A 24,913-nucleotide genomic window follows, 5' to 3' on the forward strand; every position below is an offset into this window, starting at 1 on the left:
AAAAAAAAAAAAGCTGAGGTGGAAATGGACCAATGAAGTGGCTCAGCATGTGATACTGCTTGCTTTGAAGCCTACTGACCCAATGTGGGTCTCAGAACACACTTGGTGGAAGGATAGAATCAATTCCCACAAGTTGTCTTCTGACCCATACATGTGCTCCTTAGCATGATCACACACTCATACCCCCTCCTCTCCCCTTCCCCTGCCCTCCTCTCCTTTCCTCTCCTCTCCTCTAACTCTCTTAAATGGTGGAGAGCAATTGAGGGAGATATCTAAAGTAACCTCTAGCATCCATATCTATGTCCACTAGACACACACATCCCACAAGTAAATTCATTAAGATTAGTTAGTTAAAATTTGATTATACTTAAGGCTTTGTTTAGGCATCGTTTTTATAAAACAAGGCAAATGAAAGTCACTTCTCAAGTTTTGAGCTCTCCATAGCATACAAAAATCATCAAATTACATTATTAAAAATGTGTTCACTTGGGCTGGTGAGATGGCTCAGCCTGTAAGAGCACCAACTGCTCTTCTGAAGGTCATGAGTTCAAATCCCAGCAACCACATGGTGGCTCACAACCACCCATAATGAAATCTGATGCCCTCTTCTAGTGGTCTGAAGACAGCTACAGTATACTCATTTATAATAATAAATAAATCTAAAAAAAAAAAGCCTGGCGGTGGTGATACACACCTTTAATCCCAGCACTTGGGAGGCAGAGGCAGGCAGATTTCTGAGTTCGAGGCCAGCCTAGTAATGAATTCCAGGACAGCCAGGACTACACAGAGAAACCCTGTCTCGAAAAAAACCAAAAAAAAAAAAAAAAAAAAAAGTGTTCACTTAAAACTATAGTTAGAAATCAATGTTTTAGTATTATATCTTACATAAAAATTAAGTATCTGATGATTATTCTCTAATGTTCTAATGTTCTATCAGTTCTATCTAGTAGTTTATTTAGTTACTTTAAAAATTATTTTCAAAATGATATAATTCGTTCTCTTTCTTCAACATTTTGCATGCCTGAATCCCTCTTACTCTGCAGGACTTAGCTAAATACATCACTACTTCCTCTACAGTGGCCTTTCCTAATTCTCTAGCCCACCTTCCTACTGCCTCTCCTAGTTCTGATTGCTTCCATTGTAGTATATACCACTACTGGCATTTATTTTGTTAATCTGTTTGTGGAGGGTTATGGTCATCTAGTAAAAAAATATCTATCGTCTCCTTGTTTCAAGGTCATGCCTGACAGCTATACCCTTGGTACACAGAATTCCTGATACCTAGTAGGCTTTTGGAAACATTTCTGAGATTAGTAGTGTCTGCCTCTAGTTCCACAGGGCAAATGCTATGGGATGGTCAGGGAGGATCTTGAATTCAGCTACATAATAGATAACAAGGCCTTTTCTCAAAAAAAAAAAAAAAAAAAAAAAAAACAAGAAGGAGGAGGAGGAAGAAAGGAAGGAATCACACATGAAAGATCAAGAAGCTAAGAATAAAAGACTGAGAAGCTAATGACATAAACAAAAGAGGAATTTGAAGTTTTTCATGGTGAATGGTTATCTTGAAAATACCTCAGTCTTTTAGCTTAAACTCTTGAAGAAGGGCAATGCTTTATCAGCTGGTCACTAAAAGAATTTTTTTTTCTGTCAGAATGTATCATTACCCAGAGCTTTCTAGCAAAATGACTTAAAATTGAGAGAAGACATTTTCATGAAAGAGCTCCAGAAGTGAAACTGATTTTTATATTACTCACATGAATCTCTAAAAGTTGTTACATGTTTCCAAAAAAGTAACAAAAAATAAGAACTTTAGAAATTGAAATCTATAAGTTTAGAAAATATGGAAGCAGATAAAACAAACATGATAAAGTCTTAGGATATATAGATAAAGATCAAGAAGAAACCATGAGCATAAGTTTGTTTGTTTTTTTTAGATAAGTTATCACACTGAACCTGGAGCTTACCAGTTTAACTAGGTTTACTGGCCTGCAAGCTCCAAGGATCCTCCTGTCTCTGCCTCCTCAGAACTAGAATTAGATGCACAATTGAGCCTTGCTTTCTATGTGGGAGAGAAGAATATAAACTCAGTTCCTCAAGTTTCCGTATCAGTCAGTTTACCACCTGAACTATCTCTCCAGCCCTGACAAAGAATTTTCAAAACTAGTAAAAGACAAGCCAGAGATTTCCAAGAGCTACAAATAAACCATACCTGGGTAGTCCTGGCCAAAGTACTGAAATTCAATAACAATGACCGATCTCACCAAAGCACTTCACCTCAAAAGAAAAGACAAAACTAACAGAAATCATTTAAACATAAATGAGAGAACCTAGAAAATAATAAAATAGCACTTTCAAAGTTCAAAAACTTTACTGCCAATATGGAACTTATATCCAGAAAGATAGTCCTTTGAAAAAATAAGGGAGAAAGAAGCTTAGTCTAGTCACCGGTTCACCATGGAGGTATAAAGATTGACCGTAGAGTCAAAGGATTGTAAAAGATTACTAGTACAGGACTCTTAGATATGACGCTTAATAAAAATCAAGACTTTGTTCTAAAAATCAAAATATGCTTAAGTATTAGAAAATGAATTGCAGTGGGTGGTGGCATATGCCTTTTATCCCAGCACTCTGTAAACAGGCAGGCAGATATCTGTGAATTTGAGGCCAGCCTGGTCTACACAGCAAATTCTAGGATAGCCAGGGCTACACAGAGAAACCCTGTCTTTAAAAGCAAAAAAAACAAAAAACAAAAAAACCTTGCCCCACCCCCAAGAAAAAAGTAAGGAGGAAAGGAAGACAGGAAGTGAGTTTGTCTGATGTGTCTCAAACTCCTCTAAGGTCCTCACTCCTGATGGCGTGTGGTCAACCTACCAGAGGCTGACTCAGCCTCCCCAGAAACCATCAGTTAGCCATAGTCTTCAGTTAGTTGTCATAGTTCTTCATCAGTCCATTCCCATTGTGTGATAAAATGTTGACTGGCTTGCTCTTATGAGTTGAAGTCTTGTTCAGGCTACGACAACAGCTGCAAGTTCAAGTTCATGAGTGTGTCAGTCCTGATGTGGGCAGAAGACACAGTATCCTCCCTGACCCTGGCTCTTACAGTCTTTGTACTGCTACTTTTGTAATGGTCCCTGAGCCTGAGGAAGGGGGTGTAATAGAGAGTCCTGTTGCTCAGCATTCCATTTACACATCTTCTCTGCACTTTGACTAGATTTTAGTTTCTGTGCTAGCCACTGTTCACTGAACAAAGAAATTCCTCTAATGAGTCTTGATATGGCACTATTCTATAGGGAATATGAAGTTAGAGGATAGTTTAATACAGTATTCATTACAGAATGGTAATAGGTTCACCCTGGGGCCTGTAAGGTCCCCAACCATGGGGTTGTTGGCCAGATTTACAGTAGCAGGAATGTATTTCCTCATATAAGACATGGCTTAAATCTTTTTAATCAGTGAGTGATTTGTTACCCTATAGCATTTGTACCACTATTGTAACTGTGCCACACCAACCATAACTTTTAAAACCTTCTTCATTAATGGCCTTTCTTGGTCATAAAATTTTATCTGAGACAAAAATTCATCAAATAAAAACATTACTATTGTTATTCTAGTTATTATCTGGCTTCCTCTACTAGACTAAAATTTTCTTTATGCTTTTATTTTTAAGAAAAAGTGTTACTATGTAGCCCAAGCTGGCCAAGAGAATGAGTGACGAACAAATAGTTGAGATTAGCACATCAACTTCATTAAAATAGCAAAGATGTTCTTTTTGATCATAAATCAATTTTATTGTCATTAATGTGTTAAAAGTCTGATACTAAAATGTTTGAAAATAAAATGACTGTTTTTAATATTTGCAGGATTATCTCAAGCAGGTGCTGGACATTGATCTTCATGCTCAGATCCATTTTGGCAGAGTTTTTATGAAGCCAGGGTATGAAAATACTTTTATCTACTATGTTAGGTTATTTGGATTACTTTAACTAATCAAGTCTTAAATTCTTTGTTTTATACTTTTTATTATGGGTTTCTTATTTTAATAAAGAAAATATTTTAGTACTAGAATCTTATTCATATGTGCAGTTCCAGTTTGAAATAAGATTTCATCTTATGAATCAATGAGTTTGGTAGAAACAAAGCAAAGAATTTTTCTAACTTTGTTTCCTTTGTAATTACCATGTTCAGTGCCTTTCCCTCTCTTTCTCTGCATACCTTCATTCTTTCTTAAAATATTTGAGCATGAAAATTCTCAAATATATAGGGAAGTAGAAAAACACTGAGCCCACCACATGTCCATTACTAAAGTCAGTAACTACTAGCATGCATTTACATTTGCTTCATAAATTCCCAACCTCATTTTGAGAATAAGATAGCTAGAATGTTTTAAACCTAGTTTTAGACATCATGTCATTTTGATAGGTCATAAGAACAAGAACATTGTCTTTCATAAATATGATAATATTGTCTTTTCAAAGAAAATAATGTTTTGTATTATTATCTAATATCCAAAATGTCAAATATAATTTTTGTTTTATAATTGTTCTAATTTATGATTCAAGTAAAGTCCATTTGTTGCTCTTAGTAATTAAATCTCTATTAAATGTCTATTTCTCCCTGAACCTTTTGTTATTAGATTTGGGGTCCAGGGGCAGTAGTGGTGGTAGCTATCTTCATGTGTTTTCTGCTTTGTTTTGTTTTGTTTATTTTTGCCATGGACTTGCTGGAGAAAATTGATCACTGTGACATGTCCACTAGGTAGAATGATTGCTTCCTTGGGTTGTACTGAACATGTCTCTCTAGCTGTAAAACTTAGATTCAGACTCAATTGTTCCTTTTCTTCACATAAATACTTCATAATGGTGTTTAACATTGCTTCCTGTCTGTCCAAGAAGAAAGTGAAATAACCATACAGGAAGATTTTCACATTTCCTAAAACTAGAAAGAACTGGTGAGAGAAGGTTCTATAATGGTAAATCCTCAAAAATACCCAATAGTAGTATTAATAAAACACACAACGTCTTTAGGCAGTAAAGTTACCATCTTAGATCCTGGCACTCAGTAAATCTGAGCACCTATTCATACACATGTCACAGGAAACAGTAACCCTGCTTTAGTTCACAGTTATACTCTGATAGGGGCTCACATGAACTGTGAGAAAAAGTGGCATGGGAGCTTAGCATTGCGTTTAAGTCAAATATCAGCCTAGGAGTCACCAAGGTTTGTTAGCACTGGGTTTTAGTTCTAGGGCAAGGATTAGGCTTTACCCTCATAATTTAGCCTTATTTAGTATAAAGCTAAGATTATCCCTGAAGGACCTAGAAGAATGGCTCAGCCATAAACAGCACAAGCTGTTCTTGCAGAGGACCTGAATTCAGTTCCCAATGCCTACATAGTGTTCACAACCATCTGCAACTCTGGTACCAGGAGAATCCAACACTCTCTTCTAGCCTTGCAAACACAAGACATGCACATGATGCACAGACATAAATGCAAGCAAAACACTCATATACATAAAATAAAATAAATCTTTGCCCCAATTGCAGGAAAAAAACTCGTTTTTGAAACGATGGGATTTGGGTCATTCTATTAAGAATAGCATTTTGGGCCAGGTGATGATGACATGCACCTTTGCTCCCAACACATAGGAGGCAGAAGCTGTTGGATCTTCAAGTTCAAGGCCAGCCTGGTCTACTGACAGTTCCAAGACAGCCAGGACTACACAGAGAAACCCTGTTCGGAAAATCAAAAAAAGATATTAAAAATTAAAAATAAACAAACAAAAACCTTCTGGGCCATCAAGATAGATAGCTTTGTAAGTAAAACCTGATGACCAGAGTTCAATCTCCAGAACCCAGATGGTAAAAGGGAAGAGAAAGACCCTAAGTCCTGCAGTGTCTTCTGACTTCCACATCATTTACATACACGGGCACAAAATAACTAAATAACAACAGCCTATCATATGCTAATGTTGTATACTGAGCATTTCCCCATTGCTTTTGAACAGAGGTGATTTGATCAGAGCACAGAAGACATCCCAAAAGCATGTCACTGTATTTCTCCTCTCAAACATAGATCTGGTTTTTTTTCTACCCTTTGTGAAGAAGGACTCTGATATTACTTGTTTTCAGCTGTGGAGAATTAAGCACAGCTTGTGGCATCCTCAGCTCCTAGCTTCCCACTCTCAGCTTAGGGAGTACTTCAGTTACACATGTTTCTTTTTCTCCCCTACAGTCCTTTCACTTTGGGACCACAGTCAATGTATAAATGTTGTTAATTCTGATTTCAGAATAAACAGTATATTTTAAATTCTAAGAAAATGGCTTCCAGACTTAACACACTTCCAGCAACAAGACACTTATAATGCCTGAGTATAAAATGTTCTCTTGTAAATAGATCCTTTTTGAGTGAGTACCTTTGGAGAAATTACCTTTCAGATTTAGAAGCGATTTTAAAGTGCCATTATACTTGGTATTGACTTTAAATACAATTATCCATGAACTAATTTGCCACAACAGAGTGGCTTAGAAATTTAAGTGGTCTTCCCTTAACTGGCTATAATATTATACTTAACCTAAATATAAGAGCTTGTAGGTTATTTGTTCTCCTCACTGGTGGAACAAAAAGAAAACAGAAAATCAAATAAGTTAGCTTTGTCTTTTCCACATACAGCACACTCCAAATATAATTGTCTTTGATTTTAAAGGAAAAGCTACTCAGGCAACTGGAGATGGCTCAGGCAGTAAAGTGCTCACAGCATAAACATGGCCATCTGAGTTGGGATCCCCAGTCATGTCAGACATGGGGAGGAAGCAGAGACAGGAGGGAGGGGGAAAGAGGAGAGGGAGGGAGGGAGGGAGGGAGAGAGGGAGGGAGGGAGAGAAAGAGAGAGCTTAAAAAGAAAAAAAAGATACTTAGCAAAGCGTTATACAGATCTGCTATAGCAATGTAGCTGTTCTCAAGAATGCATCTGGCATATTATTTTTGTCAAACAGTAATAATCATTGCTCAGTTGCATACACATAATCTAATGTTGTTCTACTACACAGTAAAGCATCAGGGACTTAAAAAAAAAAAGAGAGAGAGAGAGGGAGAGGCCCCAAAGTCCAAGTACTAACTATTATAGACTACACCATGCTGACTTTACCTAACATGAACCTTAAAGTTAAAATGACTTTGGTTCAAAATCTTTATTTTTACAAAATCTTAGTACCTAAGTAAGATTGACTAACTTTTTCATATCTCTGAGTTTCAGTTTTCTCATCTACAAGATACTATGGCAAATTTCATCTTTTGCTACTGCTGTGAAACTTAAATGAAATAATGAGTATGATACATAAATGTTACTCTTAAATAATAATAATTGATACTATTATTATTGATGATATCACTCTGCATATATGGAAGAACACAAGTGAGAAGCACAGCTATGTAGATAGCAACTTGAAGTTATATGTTATAAAGCAACCAGTGTCTTTATGATTGGAATCTAACAACACTGTATTATAACAGAATAATGTAACTAAGTCATTCAAAATACTACTGTTGCTATATCATAGTAAACAGTAATGGGTGAATGGTCTGGTTTTGTTGGTTGTTTTGTTTTGTTTTGTTTTGTCTTAAGACAGGGTTTCTCTGTGTAGCCTTGGCTGTCCTAAAACCTGTTTTGTTTGCCTTAAACTCAGAGGTAGGCCTGCCTCTGCCTCCAGAGTGCTGGAATTAAAAGCATATGCCACAACCGACTGCCCAGCTGAAAGATCTGTTTTTAAAGATCAACCCAAGAAGCCAGTGAGACGGTCCAGCAGGGAAAGGCACTTGCTGTCAAGACTAATAAGTTTGATACCCTCATATGGGAGAATGGACTCCTACAAGTGGTTCTCTGACTTCCATACATGAGTTGTAACACACACACTCCGACAGTAAATAAGTTAGAAATTAAAGGTCAACATGCAAAAATGGCGCTACAAAATAAAACCATAATTTAGTGCATAAAATAATTAATTTTTGCCTCTTGGGAAGTTTTAGTGTTCCTGAGAAGTTTGCATCACCCAAGTTTGATTCATATATAAATTTTACAGCCAAATTCTATGTGACAATAGGAAAAAAAGTCACTATTCTCAACTACCTACCCATATGACGCACACAGCCCTCTCAAATTTCCCTTGGAAGTTCATGTCAGAATCTTGAAAAAGGTTGCTTTAACTTTGTCCTAGCCATTGAGTTTTATTTATTTAATTCAAAAGCATCTTTGATAAGTGGAAGGGGTTTTTTATGGATATTGCTGAGTGTTGTTTTTAGAACTAAGGGGCTGGAGAGATGCCTCTATAGTTAAGAGCACTGGCTGCTCCTGCAAGGGACTGGGATTCAGTTGCTAGTACCCACATGGTCCCTCACAGCCATCCTTAGCTTAACTCCCAGAAGCCCCGATGCATTCTTCTGACCTCCTCAGTCACTGCATGTCCGTGGTGCACATGCACTCATACACAGAAAATAAAAAATAAATGTTTTAAAAATAATTAAGGTCAGAGATACTTATCTTGGACAAAGACATTTAGAAATGATTTATCAGGTAGTATTCTGATAATAAGAGGAGAGTTCTAAATCTCCAACAAAAATACTATAAATATCACTGAGTAAAGTGATGGGGGACTTTTAGAAACATTGGAATTTGGAATATGTTCCTGTGGCACTGACAAAAAATAAATAAATAAATGAGGTACAGAAAATGAGGAAGTTTGGATACTTGAAAGCAGATGTTACTAAAGCGGTTGATTTACAAATAGGAAGGCTTAAAGACAGGTCCGCAGAAGAGTGTTTTATATGGTAAGTGAATCACTCAACAAGAAAACTAGAGCACTCAAAGTTAACTCTTCTCTTACTTAGCAATCACAAACAAGAACACTCTTTTTTTGTTTCTAGCTTGCCAACAACATTTGCAACTTTGGATATTGATGGTGTAAGAAAAATTATTTTTGCACTACCAGGTAAGAATCATCAAAATTATTTTCTCCTTTTTCTAGAAAAATAACCCCCAAAATTTTGGACTTCTCAGATAGCCAGCCACTAATCAGCATCACTTGATTTATAATCTGAATGGCTTACTAATTAGCAAATCACTTAGCTTCTCTCAAGCTAGTTCTTCACCTATAAGATGGACTGATACCTAGTCAAACCAGAATATTCTTCCAGGGCACAGTCCTTTGCCTCAGGTGATAACAATATATAAGAGATCTCACAACAAGAAGTACTGTCAATCATTCAAATACCAGATCACGTATTATAAGGTGTGCCAGTCAGTGCATATCTGTAATTCTAGCACTCAGGTAGCGGAGGCAGGGAGGTCAAGAAATAAGGCCAACCTGGGCTACATAGCAAGACATTGTCTTAATGCAAACACATACAACAATGTTTCTGGTATTAAAAAAAAAAAAATAGGATGGTTAGGGCCTGGGGACAGGCAGATCCTGTATATCTCAACCAGTGACTGCATATCACCAGTGTGACATCAGCATCACCACCTAATTCCACATGAGCAGAAACTCCTGTGTTCAGACAGAGCACAACCAAGGTGGCCCAGCTTCCAAGAATTTATTAATTCAGTTTTTATTACTTTCAGCCATGCATCTTAAGTCTTTATGAATCTTGATAAACTTTAAAGTGATTTAGAACATTATGTATCTACTTGTTACTTTTTAATTTTAAAAGTATCCTTTAATTGTGCCTATAATTCCAAAACTGGAAAGGCTGAAACAGGAAAATCACCACAGCTTCAAAAACCAAAAAATTAATTACTCACTATATTATTTATAATATATTATTTTAATCCCAAGCCAGCCTTAGCTATAAAATGTAAGACTTAGTCTAGAAAAATAAAATCCTGTAATAATTCTCAAGTCCCCATTTTGTTAACACCAATTCCTTCAGAAAAGTGAGTACTTATCCTTTCAGACTCACAGATCTCATGGGTTTCAGAGATTTTTTTTTTAATGTTCAGTAAATCTCAAAATAAAACTGTTTTTAAAAGAAACAGGCAGAAGAACTTCAAGTCTTAACATTTTAAACACTATCCTTAAGCATAAAAATAGACTTGTGTCATACAGAAAATACTAAGACAACATGAAAACAAAGCAACCTCAAAATATCTCTGTGGCATACCACTCAACCTAGGATCTTTAATATTCCCTCTGAGATGCTGCAAGCCATTGTATGAAAAACAAACAACTCTTCTAGCTTCATTTTACCTAGCAAAAGAGACTGCTCACTCCATAGGTGTGATTGAACATACAAATTAGACCATCAGTGATAATTGAACAAAGATTATTATTGCAGGAACCCATTTCTGATGAAATATAAATGTTCATAGAAACTACAATATTAAAAGCCTTCTTCAAATCACTGATTTTATTTGAAACACCTTCCATTGAGCCTGATTGTTTAGGTCCTAAACATAGCAAAGGTGTTCCACTTAAAATAATTTTCAGTTTCTAGAGTGTATTTATGCTTTATTAAAGGCTATATACTTAAAGTTCTTCACCAATCTTAACAAGTTATAGCCAATGTAATAGTTTTACATGTTTTTTTTAACTTTTTAAAATTATGTGTATAGAAAAAAAAAGTGGAAATTGGTGCTGGCAAAACAGCTTAGTGCATTAAGGCACCTTCAACAAAGCCTGACAACCAACTCAACCTCCTGGTCACATATTGTAGACAGAGAAAGAACCAATTCCAATAAGTTGTCCTGGGATCTTCATGTGTGTATTATGGCACAATGGTACATGAGTACATGCACATGTGCACACACACTCATACATACTTTCTCTCTCATAAATAAAATAAAAACAATAACATTAAAATTTAAAACTTCTTTATAAAAACTTAGAAAATATAGATAAGAATAAAAAATGTTATTTATTATTATAGCTACCACTCAAACAATCACATTTTACTAATTATTAATCTATCCAATTATATTTATTCTATGGAACAATTCATTTTTAAAATATTATAGCTGGTGAGATGGCTCAGCAGGTAAAGATATCTGCTGCTAGCCATGACAACCTGATTTCAATCTCCCAGACCCACATGGTGGAGGGAGAGAACCAACTCCCCCAACTTATCCTCTGACATCCATGTGCATATCAGAACATGGGTGCACACATGTGTCTATACACACTGATTAAATAAATAAATGTAATTTTTTATTATAAAACTAGAGAATTATAGCAATTTTACAGTCATTTGGTAATTTTATTTTACAGTCCAGTTATTACCTCCCTCCCAGTCCACCCTTCCATAGTTCCTCATCCCATTCCTCCTCCCCTCTTGTCTACAAGAGGATGTCCCCACCCCACCCCACCAGACCTCCCCACTCCCTGGGGCCTCAAGTCTCTCAAGGGTTAGATGCACCTTCTCTCACTGAGGCTATATATGTATGTTACATAAGTTTTCAGGTGCCTTCACAGGCCAGAAGAGGTGGATAAAACCAGACACACAGATGCTGGTGAAATCCAGAGGATCACTAAGAAACAGTGTGAAAACTTGCATTCTAGTGACTGTCTAAATATGTACAGAGAAGGCCTTCAACAAAGTTCCAGCCATTATGAGAAAAGCCGTGAGGTTAGGAAGAAGAAAAATATGTCAATAGATGACAAATCTACTAAATGGATTAAAGCTAAAGTATGCCCTTAAATCCAGAATGGGGCAAGGTATCCATCCACTCTTACTCATCATACTGCTTAGAAGTTTTAGCCAGGGCTGGAGAGATGGCTCAGTTGGTTAAGAGCACTGACTGCTCTTCCAGAGGTCCTGAGTTCAATTCCCAGCAACCACATGGTGGCTCACAACCATCTGTAATGGGGATCCAATGCCCTCTTCTGGTGTGTCTGAAGACAGTGACAGTGTACTCACATACATGAAATAAATAAATAATAAATCTTTAAAAAAAAAAAAAAAGAAGAAGTTTTAGCCAGAGTAGAGGCAAGAGAAAGAAAGAAAAGTGATACAAATCAGAAAGAAGAGAATCCAATTAACTTGGTTTGGAGGTGATAATGATCCTATACTTAAACACCCTAAGGGCTCCACTTGAAAAGTCTTGGCCCTGGGACATTCAGAAAGTAGGATACAAAGGTCTATCCTTGTTATGTACTGTAATGAATATGCTGAGAAAGAAATCAGGAGAAAAAAGACATTCACAATTGCTTCCAAAGATATCACACACACACACACACACACACACACACACACACACACACACACACACACACCTAGGAATTAAGCCTAGCTAGGACAATGAAAAGTTTGGAGCACTGAAGAAGGAAATTGAAGACACTAGAAGGTGGAAAGACAGCCCCTGCTCACTGATTGACAGACTGAGAAAATGCCCCTGTTACTGAAAGTAACCTACACAGTAAATGAAATTCTCATTGAATTCCAATGTCATTCTTCACAGAATGTGGGGAGAGGGGGATCCTAAAGTTTAAATGGAAATAGAAACTCCAAAGCAACCCTGAGTCAAAAGAGCAATGTTGGAGATATCACATTATACCTGATTTCAAATTACAATACAGAGCCATAGTAACGCCATCAAAGACAGATACACAGGGCTAGGAAGGTGGTTTGGCACTTTAAGCATTTACCACAAAATCAAGACCAGAGTACACATTCCCAAAACACAGTAAATGCCTAGTAGATGTGCAGCTCACCTGTAACTCCAGCCTCATAAGACAGATGAGATCACCAGAGCATGCTAGCTGTTGAGACCAGCTGCAGGCTTTTGTTAAGAAACCAGTGGAAAATTTACTAAAGAAGGTTCGTGGTAACAACCTCAGGCCTACACACACACACACACACACACACACACACACACATACACTTATAAATGTACATATGTGTTCCCACAAATATACAAGCATACATTTACACACACATACACTCTACATATACATAAAAAGAACAAGACAAAAAGAGCTTATATACATAGAACAATAGAATAACAGTGGACTCAAGAGTAAACCCATAGAACTACAGCCAATTGATTTATTCTTTACTTTAATTATGGATATAAGCATTGTGAGTGCAGGTGTCCAGAGAGACCAGAGGCATCTGATCTGCTGGAGCTGGAGTTACAGGCTATTGTGAGGTCTCTCTCTGATGTGAGTGCTAGGAACCAAACTCAGTCCTCTGGAAGAGAAGTACATCCTCTTAACCACTGAGCTGTCTCCCCAGCCCTACAGTCAACTGAATTGTGACAAAAGGTCCTAAAAGCATGTTGGAGGAAGAAGGGCCTCTTCAATAAATGGTTCTGAAAAATTGGATATCTATATGTAGAATGTAGATCCCTGTACAAATGTCAGTACAAAACATCAGAAACCTTAATGGAAGACCTAAAACTTTAAAACTGCTATGGGAAACAATTCAAGATACAGACATGGGAAATTACTTTATGACTAGAAAGCCTACAACACAGGAAATAATATCATGAATTGACATACGGGGTTGCATGGAATTAAAAGGCAAAAGAAACAAAAAAGACTCTGACAGAGGACTGACATGTAAATAACTCAAAATGCCAAAGTAATCCAGTCAGCAAGTGGGCAAATGAATTGAAAAGACAAGTCTCAAAAGAAGTTAAATAGGGGAAAAAATGTTCAATATACCTAGCCATCTGAGAAATGCAAATAAAAATTGCATTGAGCCGGGCAATGGTAGCTCATGCCTTTAATGCCAGTACTTGGGAGGCAGAGGCAGGCAGATCTTTGTCAGTTTGAGGCCATCCTGGTCTATAGAGCAATTTCCAAGACAGCCAGGAAATCACAGAGAAACCGTGTCTCCGAAAGGGAAGGAAAAGAGGGAGGGAGGGAGGGAAGAAGGGGAGGGAAGAAGGAAGGAAGAGAGAAAAACTGCATTGATAATCCATTCATCCCAGTCAGAATGACTGTCACCAAGAAAATAAAAGGATATAAGTTAGCCCAGCTACAGTAAAAAAAAAAAAAAAAAAAAAAAAAAAAAAAAAAAAAAAATCACTGTAGAGGTTCTGAGAGGTGGAAAAATAAAAATAGCTTTTAACTAAATCAGCATGAAACAGAGATCCTTCACAACCATTTTCACTATAAAAACACTATTCATGGGAGCCACGTTATGGACTCAGTCTTGACGTCCATCAGCAAATGAGTTGGCAGAGAAAATGTAACACATGTACAATGGAATGTTATTTGAACACAAAGAATGAAATTTCACTTTTAGAAAGCTCAATAAAGTTAGATATAACTATGATAACTAAAATAAGCCAGATTCTGAGAGACAAATGTTATATATTTTCTCTGTATGCATAATCTAGAGTTAAATCTATGTGTTAAAGAAGAAGGAATGCTATTTTTCAAGAAGGGAAACAGCAGGAATGGGAAGAGAGAGAAGAGAGCAGTGAGCAGGCGAATATAATCAAACATATATGCATGTATGAAAATATCATAATCCATCCCACTCTTTTGTAGAGTGTAAATATGCTGATACATGATAAAAATCTCTAGCTACTGGCGCGAGAGAAATGAAGGTGTGGTTTTATCTAGTAATTTGATAACCTGGCCCTTGTCTCTTACCTTGAGGACCAAATTAATGACACCTGAGGAAAGGGAACCTAAACTAAGACAGCCCATTCCCCATTACCAATATCAACACGCATCATCGCATTCCACTATAGAATTAAACACTAGAATTCCACTAACAGAATTAAACAGAATTGGGATTTTACAGCTTGCTAAAAAAAAACAGTGAAGTTCTGTGAATGTGTTTAGTTAGACTCATAGGTTGGTGGTGCACAACTAGAATCCCAGCACTTGGGAAGCTGAGTTTGCCTTAAATGCAAGGACAGCTTGGGGCTTTTCACAGTTGTCCAGCTTGAGTACAACTTGATCATTACTTAAGGACAACACACAAACCACAAATATCTTTTTTTGTAGCCCTTTTATTGTTTCCCATAGCTACCCTCCTTCCTTTTGAAATAAAAGGTACACCTAGGTTTATTTCTCCTAGAAAGGAATGACAAATTTCTGATATTCTTCAGATAACTTTAAAGAACTTGGTATTTGTCACAGTTTGATCCAGCTGCTCAGCTGCCGTGGGTACACACCAGAATTATTTCCTGAGTTCTAAGATGACAACAGTGCTGCTCTCTGGTGCCTCTTCCTGATTTGCATTCGGTTGCCTTCTGAGTGCCATGGCCTTGCCTCTGACAAGCATACTGCTGGTGACTCTTCTGCTTATAAGGACACCAGTTCTACTACATTAGGGCCCAATCCTATGTCCTCACTGAGTTTTAGTCATCAAAACCCTGTGCCTCAGATACACTGAGCGCTAGAGCTTCCTTGTGGGAATTGAGGAAGTCAGAGTTCCTACCATAATCTTACTCATCTTCAAGTCTTTACAAGTTGAGTTATTTGATGCCATTTTTAAAATGTAAAGATGTGTCTGGATGATTATAGATAAAGTTTCTTGCCTATACTTTCTTTTATTTATACCATATTTCTACAGTAGAAATGCTTTAAAAATAACAAGATACATTAAAATTTTTAATTTAAGATGGAGTTGACTGGGTAATCATGGTGCATGCCTTTAATCCCAGCACTCAGGAGACTTAGGCAGATGGATCTCTGTAAGTTCCAGGCTAGCATGGTGGGTATACAGAGTGAGTTCCAGGATAGCCAGAGCACAAAGAAACCCTGTCTCAAAAAAACAGAAGAAAATAAAAAAAAAGGATTGAGTTGATACCCAATATAGGAGTATGTGCTTCACATGCAGGCAGCCCAGGGTTCAATGTCTACCACTTCACCCATAACCCGAACACACACACACACACACAAACACAAACACAGTTGGCAATGGCTTCCAGTGCAAGACACTCAGGAAAGCAGAAATGGTATTAAAAGCTGAGTATCAGATCTTTTTGTATTTCTATGGATGACCAAAAAGTTCAGTTCATATCCTCTGTAGCATGTGATGTGGTTAACTGGACCTCTATTCTGTCTTTTTGTTGTGGTTTGGTTTGGTTTGGTTTGGTTTGGTTTGGTTTGGTTTGGTTTGGTTTGGTTTTTGAGACAGGTTGTCACTATGTAGTCCTGGCTGACCTGGAACTCACTCTGTAAACCAGCTGGCCTTGGACTCAAGAGATTCCCTGCCTCAGCCTCCTGAGTCCTGGGATTAAAGGTGCATACCACCCAGCTAGTCTACTCTGTCATTCTGTTGGATTCAGAGTGACTCAGAAGTAGAAGACTTATGGGCAATCACTTCTATCATGCCTGAATGTATAGGCAGATATAATTATATGACAAATTCTTATGTGGTGTAATATAAATAACTACTTGGTTGACTTTCAGGGAATCCTGTATCAGCTGTGGTCACCTGCAACCTCTTTGTTGTACCTGCACTGAGAAAAATGCAGGGTATCTTGGATCCTCGGCCAACCATCATCAAAGCCAGGGTAATGTTTCCTAATGACCACGAACCAAAACTGAAGCCTGGTAACAGTTGCCAACTGGCAAAAATAAATGCCTAGGATTTTAGATATGCTTTTATCATAAATGTATTAATATTCTCTCCTTTGTGGTAGAAAATAGAAAGGGAAATTCACTTTTATTTTCCTCCAACATAAAGAGAAATATCTCAGAAGTCAAAAGTACTGGCTGTTCTTCCAGAGGACCTAGATTTGATTCCCAGTACCCCCATGGCAGCTCACAACTGTCTGTAACTCTGTCCCAGGGAGTCTGATAATGTCTTCTGACCTTCTCCTCAGGCAGGATATACACATGGCATACAGACAGACATAGGCAAAACACACATAAACATAAAAATAAATAAAATGTTTTAAAGTTTAATAGTACTTAGACTTCAAACTTCTAGTGGGTTCTTCTAGTAGGAACAAACCAGTGAACAGAAATTAGCTGGCTGTGTGGAGTAAGAGGTAAGGAGATCATTTCCCCAGGGAAGTTCAGAGAAGACAGAAGTTGTCCTACCTGCTTTTATGCAATTGCTATTCAAAAATTCAAAAGGGGCAGTCAAAGGACTAAATGAATCTGGCACTTCAGGAGGAAAAGGTAGACATACTGTTTAAACAATACTGATCAAACAGGAGGCAAGTACTGCAGTAAGTCACTTGGAAGTTAGAGAGCCTTTCTCTGTCAGCACACAGGTCTAGCTTGCTACTCAGATAATCATGCATGGTCTGTAGTGCTCGTGAATGAATTTGTTGACAGCATATACTACAGAACCAAGGTATTAATTCTCAATACTTTTAAAGTAACCTTTAAAGTGACACAATTCTATGATTAGTTGAACAAAGGAATATAAAACACGGAAGAGGAAATAATAAAATGTTAGTCAGGATACATAGTATAAAAATATGTAAGACAGCTGGCAAGATAGTTTGGCAGGTAAAAGCCTTTGCTGCAAGCCTGACAACCTGAGTTCAATCCCTGGGACCCACATGACTTCCTGAAAGTTGTCCTTTGACCACCCACCCCCTGACACACACATGTATGCTGTGACACTTGCATGTACAAATGGACACATATGCAGAAATTAAAACATTTCTGAAAATCTAGGCCATCAACAGTAATAACATTGATATTTTATTACTGGATATTTGTGGATGAAAGATGATGGGACCATCTCATTTCCCTAAAATATCACTTAAATTCAACTAGCCGGCTATAGTGTCCTGTGTCAATCACCCCTCCCCAAGAAAGGCCTTTCTTTGAGTAATCACAAGGAGATAATACCTGGAATGTTTAACAAAGTAAGAAACAGAGATGGAGAAAGAGGGAGGGAGGAAGGAAGAAAGGAGGATAGGAAGGCCAGCCATGAATGAAAAATTATGATCTGATCAAAAAGTCAAAAGTTCAATTTATGCAGTCAGATTTATACAGCCAACCCAGTAATGGAGAATTCATTATATTCATACTTGCTAAACTGAAGCAGGGGGAAAAAATCCACATTGTTCTAAGAGCCCCATGACTGATCCAACACTACAAACCTCTTTGAAATCCTTCATGTTTATTTTTCATTTTAACATTCACCATCTCCTCCTTAAAACTGGCTACATAACAGTCATGTACATAGCTACTGAAATTTAGTACTGGAGAACACACACAAACATACAAAGAAATTAAGAGAGAAGTACAAAATAATTTAGGAGCACTGGGGAACTATGCTTCCAGCAAAGAAAATATAAGCAATATAAAAAAGCCTATGAAAATAGGCTGTAGATGGAGAGGTAAATAATGCCCAGCACCCATTACATCTACAATGAATATTGCTGGGTGGATGGATATTAAACGTGCTTGTTAGAGCTACCTCCTTTCAGCATTAAAATATTGCTTCAATTTCCTGCTTCATAGGTCAGGGTCCTTACAATACATAACAAGGGACCTTTTCATCTGTTCTTTCCTCCATTATAAATACTGACATCTTAACATTCTTTCTTTTTTACCATAACAACCAGCCCCTGGACTTCCTATATTAAAAATAAGATGGAGATGACAGAGATAGTAGAATGACAAGGACATTATCTATGCTCATTCTATTTTCTGTAGTTCTGAGAAATGATGGGGGACCAATTCAAATCTCTTTCCCTCTTCATGCTGTAGTTATCGTGTGATGTAAAACTGGACCCTCGCCCAGAATACCACCGGTGTATACTGACTTGGCATCACCAAGAACCACTGCCCTGGGCCCAGAGTACAGGTCAGTCATTCCCACTGCACACCCACCAGAATCCCCATGCCCAGAGTCCAGGTCATTCATTCACACTGCACACCTACCAGGGTCCCCATGTCCAGAGTCCAGGCCAGTCATTCCTACCGCACACCCACCGGGATCTCCATGCCACTGAAAAACAAGCCACTTTCCAGCTGTGTCTTTTCCTTGGTGATAACAAAATGAATAATTTTGAAAGGTTTGGTGAAATAAATTGTTCTTAAACAATTTTACTTATTTCACTGAACCATATTTTCTAGATAAACATTTGAAATATAAAAATAAAGTTATATTTTGATCTATTAATTCAAGCAGCCCTTTGAACATGATGGGTGGTTGGAAAGGAGGGCACAGAATGTGTTATCCTGAAATGTGAGGAGAAAGCAGAATGTATAATATATTCTTTTTGAACTCTACTATATTCTAGGTGCTAGTAAATCTTAAGGACACAGAAACCTGTGTTGGTATTTCAGAGTTCTAGCTCTGAAAAATAGAGCTCTCCATATTAAACCTTTATCCTCAACCTTTCTAGTCCTATTTTGCTCAAGTTTTGATTGAACTCCACAGAACTGTTACCTTTTAATAGAAGCTGCTGTATAGACTGCAAACATCAACAGTCATAAACCTTGCCATCATAGGTCTGCATGCAAGCTGGCCAGTGTGCTGGCCAGGGTGCCCAGACCCTTGGCATCCTGTAAGAGTTAAATAAGAGAGTTCATAAAGTGCTTGTAGTTTGTCTCGCACATAAGTGGTAGCTGCTATTATTGCTACCTTAAGTTTATAAAGGCTTTATTTTTATACAAAATATAAATTCACCCTGAACTGAGAATTTCTGTGGCATTTTGTGTGATGCTATAAAACCCTATTTTATTCTTTTAAAATATATAGCATTTGCTTTTAAAGTTTTGATGAGAAGGTGAAGGATCTAGGACATAAATTTCACCTGGAAAAGGTACTGAAAAGATTGGTCATCTCTCTCCCTCCATCTTGGAGCCCTGCGCTTCTATTTGCTGGCCTGTCCACATGTACACTTCCTGATGCCTGTGCTGCAGTAATGAGAGTGTTTCATTCCAGGTAATCAGATGAGCAGCCGTCTGATGAGCATGCGCAGTGCCAATGGATTATTGATGCTACCTCCAAAGACAGAACAGTACGTGGAACTTCACAAAGGCGAGGTGGTAGATGTCATGGTCATTGGACGGCTATGATGGTGACCAACAGGAGAAAGTTTTGATGCATGTCCACATATCATTGACTGTATCCTGTAATATGCAACGGCACAGCTAGTTTTTCTGATCTGGATAAAAGTTGATCTGTATACTCAACATCTTGAACTATATTTCAAATGAATTTAAATACCTTTTAAAGAAAAAAAAACACCTAAGAATAAATCTCAACAGACAACTCTATTCTGATTATATCAAAGCAAAATTTTCCTTTCTTGCAAATTGCTTTGTGTGTTCAATGCTAGGTCTGATAGCGATAGCTTTTAGTAGACAGCGGTAGGTGCCTGCAGAACTTGTGTTTTTCTCATCTTTAAATACAACTACTTATGCTCTTAATCAAGGCTGTCTGCTTCTTTATACTAGTGTAGGCAACACTTGGATTTCCCTTCTTAGTATGCTTCATAACTGCTTTACAGAGAGCTTTTGCTTGTTCTTTATCATGTATCTCGTGTTTATGTGCACCATGCCAAAAGAGGAGACTGCGCGGAGGCCCCGCCCTGCCGCAAGAACCTTCCCTGCTGAGCACCCAGGGAAGGTCTCACCCTAGCAGCCTCACGCCACAGTACTCGCAGGCAGTAACTGGATACCTTTTATTTGAACAAACAAACTGGGGGAAATGCTTCCTTAAGTGCTGACAGCCTTTTTAACCAACACATTTAAAATTGTACAGAACAAAAATAAAATCAAAGACTGATCTTGTACAGATATTAGTGTTACCAGCATTCACGTGGAAATCAAGAGCAAAAACAATGTTAAACAACTCTGTACCATAACATTTTCTGTAATGATAATGAAACCTAATGAATAAAAAAAAAAATCCTGATCATTATTTAAAAATGTATTGTGCGGCCTTGTTATTTAGAAAGAGAAGATTGTTGCTTCATTCTCACAGAACTCTGCCTAGGTAAGAGAATACTTAAAATACCCTAACAAGGTTTCGCAGTATGAGAGATTGAAATTATGGTCTAATACAACATTGTATCATTGTAAGTGTTTAGAGAAAAAAAAAAAGTATTGGAGTCTGTTAGTAAGTAAGAGAACTACCCATCTTCTGGTTTTCCTGGTGATGGCTGGATAAACAGTAGGCATAGCTAGAGGAAAGATGCTTTATTGTTTAGGAAAAATATTCTTCTCTTAGGTATCAGCTTTGGTATTTCTCTTATGTATAGTTCTTTGAAGTAAAGGGAAAAATAAGTTATGAATCAGAAAATGTGAGGTGAGTGCCTGGAATTTTAGGGGTTTGGTTTGGCTTGGGTTTGGTTTGGTTTGGTTTGGTTTGGTTTGGTTTGGTTTGGTTTGGTTTCTTCACGCAGATTCTCCCTGGTTGTCCTGGAACAAGATTCACCTGCCTCCACCACCCATGTGATGAGATTGAAGGCATGTGTCACCACAGCTGGCACTAGAAATTTATTAAATACTGTTTGAAAAAATAGGAATTTGGAAGTTTTGTGCTGCCCTTTGAAAGTACACTTTGAGATATCTCTTTTAATAAAAACTTGGAGATATTTTTCAAACCATGTTAATAGAAAGACACTATGTTCTGTAGTGTATGCTTAATAAATCTGACTAAAAACAAAGTAACAGATCACAGTATCAAAGGCAAGGAAAGCCTTGTACTTTTAATGACATTTGCTATTTTCAGGGTTAAAGTTAAATGTTCTATTGTTTTTCTTCTGTGTTTACAGGTGAAGAAAAGATGAGTTAATAGAGCTGATGAAAACACATAGTTCTTTATGTTCATTTAAGAAATAAGCACCTACTGTTTGTGTGGGTACAAAATATACCATACTACCACTACGCCAAGAAACAAAATGAAGCAGCTGTAGCTGTACTCCATCAGGGAAAAACAAAAGCTGTGCGAGGAACTGTATTTGCATATTTCATAATGCATGAGAGTCTGCTAACTGTGACAAATACCAATCTACAGATCTAAAGGGTCAAAGAGCTCCAGAGCTCACTCATAGCCTGCAGTCCATAGAATTTATGGCATCTGGAAGTCCATGTGTATAGCCTTAGTAAATATGTACACTACTGTATGCCAGGCATTGTTCAAAGCACTACCTGTTTATTCTCACAGCACCCCTGTGGTTCCTACTACAGATAAACAAACCAGGGGGAAAAATGTGTTGATAGTCACATAGCTAGCACAGAAAAACAACAGGGTTCAAACTTGCAGCCATGGCCCCAGAGTCCACTGAACTATGCAAACAGATTGATATGAGACCTCACTGGGGTACAGGTGGGGGGTAACATCTTTAAGACTCAGACTATAAAGTTCTTGAATACCAAGTGAAGGCATCTGGATTTATTCTAGGGACAAAAACTGTTACGATACTCTTGATCAAGGATGTATGAGCAGAGCTGCACGTTTAGGACCAATGTTCTGGAAGCGTCAAGAAGATCCAGTTAAACTGCAAGGAGGTAGAAGACTCCAGTTGGGAGAAAAATGAGGTTGTGCTGGCTAGAATGGCTGATAAGGAAGAGGGACAGGCAAGCTCACTGCTGAGGAGAACAATAAGACAACTAATGAGAAAAATCAGAAAAGTTTCATTTTGTAGAAAACAATTTGAAAGTTCTGGTTAGAAGTTCAAAAATGTCCTGGCTGGAAATGGACAACTCAGGAGCTCATTCATATAATTCACCCAAGAGGGTGAATTAACAATAAGCCAAACGGACAGGACCTCAGGGTATTGGAGGAAGACTGCAATGAAAAATACTTGTAGAAAACAGGGACAGGAGTTCAGCATCTATCAAGGAAAGGGAACCAACTGCCAGACACAAAAGAAATAAGAATGAAGTCCCAAGAATATGAATAAAATAAAAAAAATGTTAATTAGGCAGTCATTTATGAACTGTTAAGAGTAGAATTTCAATAGTGACAATGAAACTCATTAAAAAAATACAAATTAAATATAAATGCTTTGGTGTGAAGCTGTGTGTGAGAAAACATGCTACTTCAAACTGATGGCAGTGTGGAATCAGGGTTTGAGTAAGGAGAAACAGCAGCTGTGGGCACATAAAAAGTTAACAGATTCTAAATGAGGAAGACAATGAAAGAAGGTCTGAGTTTAATGACCCCAGTAGCCCAATAGACCTGGAAAAGAAAAGACATTTTTCTTTCAGAATTAGAAAATGGGGAAGATAAGACATTTGAAGTGGCCACAGAGACCTTTGAAAGTTATGGATCTATGGTTCTACTTTAATTTGTTTAATCTACTTACATTAAATGACCAAAACTAAGAATTAAGCATACATACTATATTCAAGTTTATTGGTCTTAGTAATGTAAATTAAAATAAAAGGCTAAGTGGTACTTTCAGATTGTTATTGCTGTACAGAAGTTAACCGGAGCTCTATGCTGTCATCTTGTGATCCATATCACACAATGAAACATAGAACATAAACGGGTCGTTTCCAAGTGAGTGTTGTTAAGTGATGTTGCAAGTAGATTCTTTGGATGACTTACATTTTTCAAATTCTTGGCTAACACACAAAGCTTTGCAGCTCTAACCATTACCAATCGTGACCTTCAAGGAACTCCACCAAGGTAAGCATCTCCCCTTCAGGGATGGAAAGTAGCATGTGACCGTACAGAGTCAAAGCAGGCTGCGCCCTGTTATTCCACTTAGGATTGTCCTAGAACTAAATAATATTATATTCTGACATGCTTATCAGTAAGTACTGTGCTTGACTCTTGAGAGAATTACATTCTACTGGGTCCACCCATAAATTAGCATAAAACTTAAAGATGAAAAACTTGCTCAATTCTGGACTTTTTTCTTTGTTTTCCTTTGTCTTTGTCTATTTTTAAAAAACCTAAAAACAAAAAAATGTATATGTAGCCTTGGCTGGGTGACCAGGCTAACCTTGTTTGCAGTAATTCTCCTGCTTCTGCTGCTGAGCACTAGGAGTACAACTGTATGCACAATACCTGCCTCATGTATTTAGTCTTTTACAATAATTTAGCTCAATTAAAAAACATTAAACAAGTTCATACAAGATGCTAGGCTCCAGGGTAGGCACCAAGGGTATGAGGATTAACAAGGCCTTCCTTGTAACCAGTGACGAAGTATGAGAAAGGGAATGTATGTATGTATGTATGTATGTGTGTAGGTATGTATGCATGCATGTATGTACAAAACTAGGGCTGGGGAGAGCTTCAAGAAAAATTTAGAGTGATTGGATCTAGCAACTCATACTCTTTGGAACAGGGCTCAATATCCAGAGAGAGAATCCAGCAAAGCTGTAGGCTTAGACAGTGCAAGAAGTTAGAACAAAATGAAATATTAAAATATAATGCAGGCTGTTGCTGTTGTCAAGGTGACACTGACAGAAACAAGGCAACAGGGAGGAACACAAGTCCTCTCTCCTACTCATTCCCAAGTTCCCTCTAGTCTAATACAACTTATTGTGGAGTCTAACAAAGCTAGCAGGATGGAGAAAGCAATGCCCTTCTCAGAGAGCTCCAGCACACCGCAGGGCAGTCACCATGGAAGATTTGGAGAGACAGCACCTCATTCACATTTGAGCCGATTTCTGAAACATGAAAATAAGCCCCAAGTGAGAAGTGCATTGGGAGGGATTTCAGACCAGAAAGGACAAAATGACCAGAACTTCAGGAAAGAAACCCTCAGTGCAAGAGGGATGGGTGTGTATTCTGAAATATGGACCAGCATCACATGGAGCTGACTGCTACCACAGTGGGTAGGCTTTGGGGTTTAATACTCAGTTAATCTCCAGCCTACAGCCTGTGTCACCAAAAGCACCTGAAGATCCTGACGGTTTAAAAAGTCAGTAGCCAGGTAGTGGTGGTGCACACCTTTAATCCCAGCACTTGGGAGGCAGAGGCAGGTGGATTTCTGAATTCAAGACCAGCCTGGGCTACAAAGTGAGTTCCAAGACAGCCAAGGCTACACAGAGAAACCCTGTCTCAAAAGATCAAAAAA

The 24,913-nt window shown here is 37.8% G+C and overlaps 1 protein-coding gene across 1 annotated transcript in view; it reads left to right on the top strand.

Annotated features, from left to right (window-relative positions):
- Window positions 1–20,804, top strand: part of Gphn (gephyrin) — a 435,141-nt gene extending 414,337 nt beyond the window's left edge. Inside the window, exons 20-24 of the mRNA XM_031357728.1 lie at window positions 3,861–3,934; window positions 8,917–8,981; window positions 16,365–16,468; window positions 18,633–18,729; window positions 19,816–20,804. Coding sequence (XP_031213588.1) covers window positions 3,861–3,934; window positions 8,917–8,981; window positions 16,365–16,468; window positions 18,633–18,729; window positions 19,816–19,949 — 474 coding nt within the window. The 3' untranslated portion in view covers window positions 19,950–20,804. The remainder of the gene's footprint in view (window positions 1–3,860; window positions 3,935–8,916; window positions 8,982–16,364; window positions 16,469–18,632; window positions 18,730–19,815) is intronic.
- The last annotated feature ends 4,109 nt before the right edge of the window (window positions 20,805–24,913 follow it).

The sequence above is a fragment of the Mastomys coucha genome, unplaced genomic scaffold (genome assembly GCF_008632895.1).
Source record: "Mastomys coucha isolate ucsf_1 unplaced genomic scaffold, UCSF_Mcou_1 pScaffold6, whole genome shotgun sequence".
NCBI classification, from domain to species: domain Eukaryota; kingdom Metazoa; phylum Chordata; class Mammalia; order Rodentia; family Muridae; genus Mastomys; species Mastomys coucha.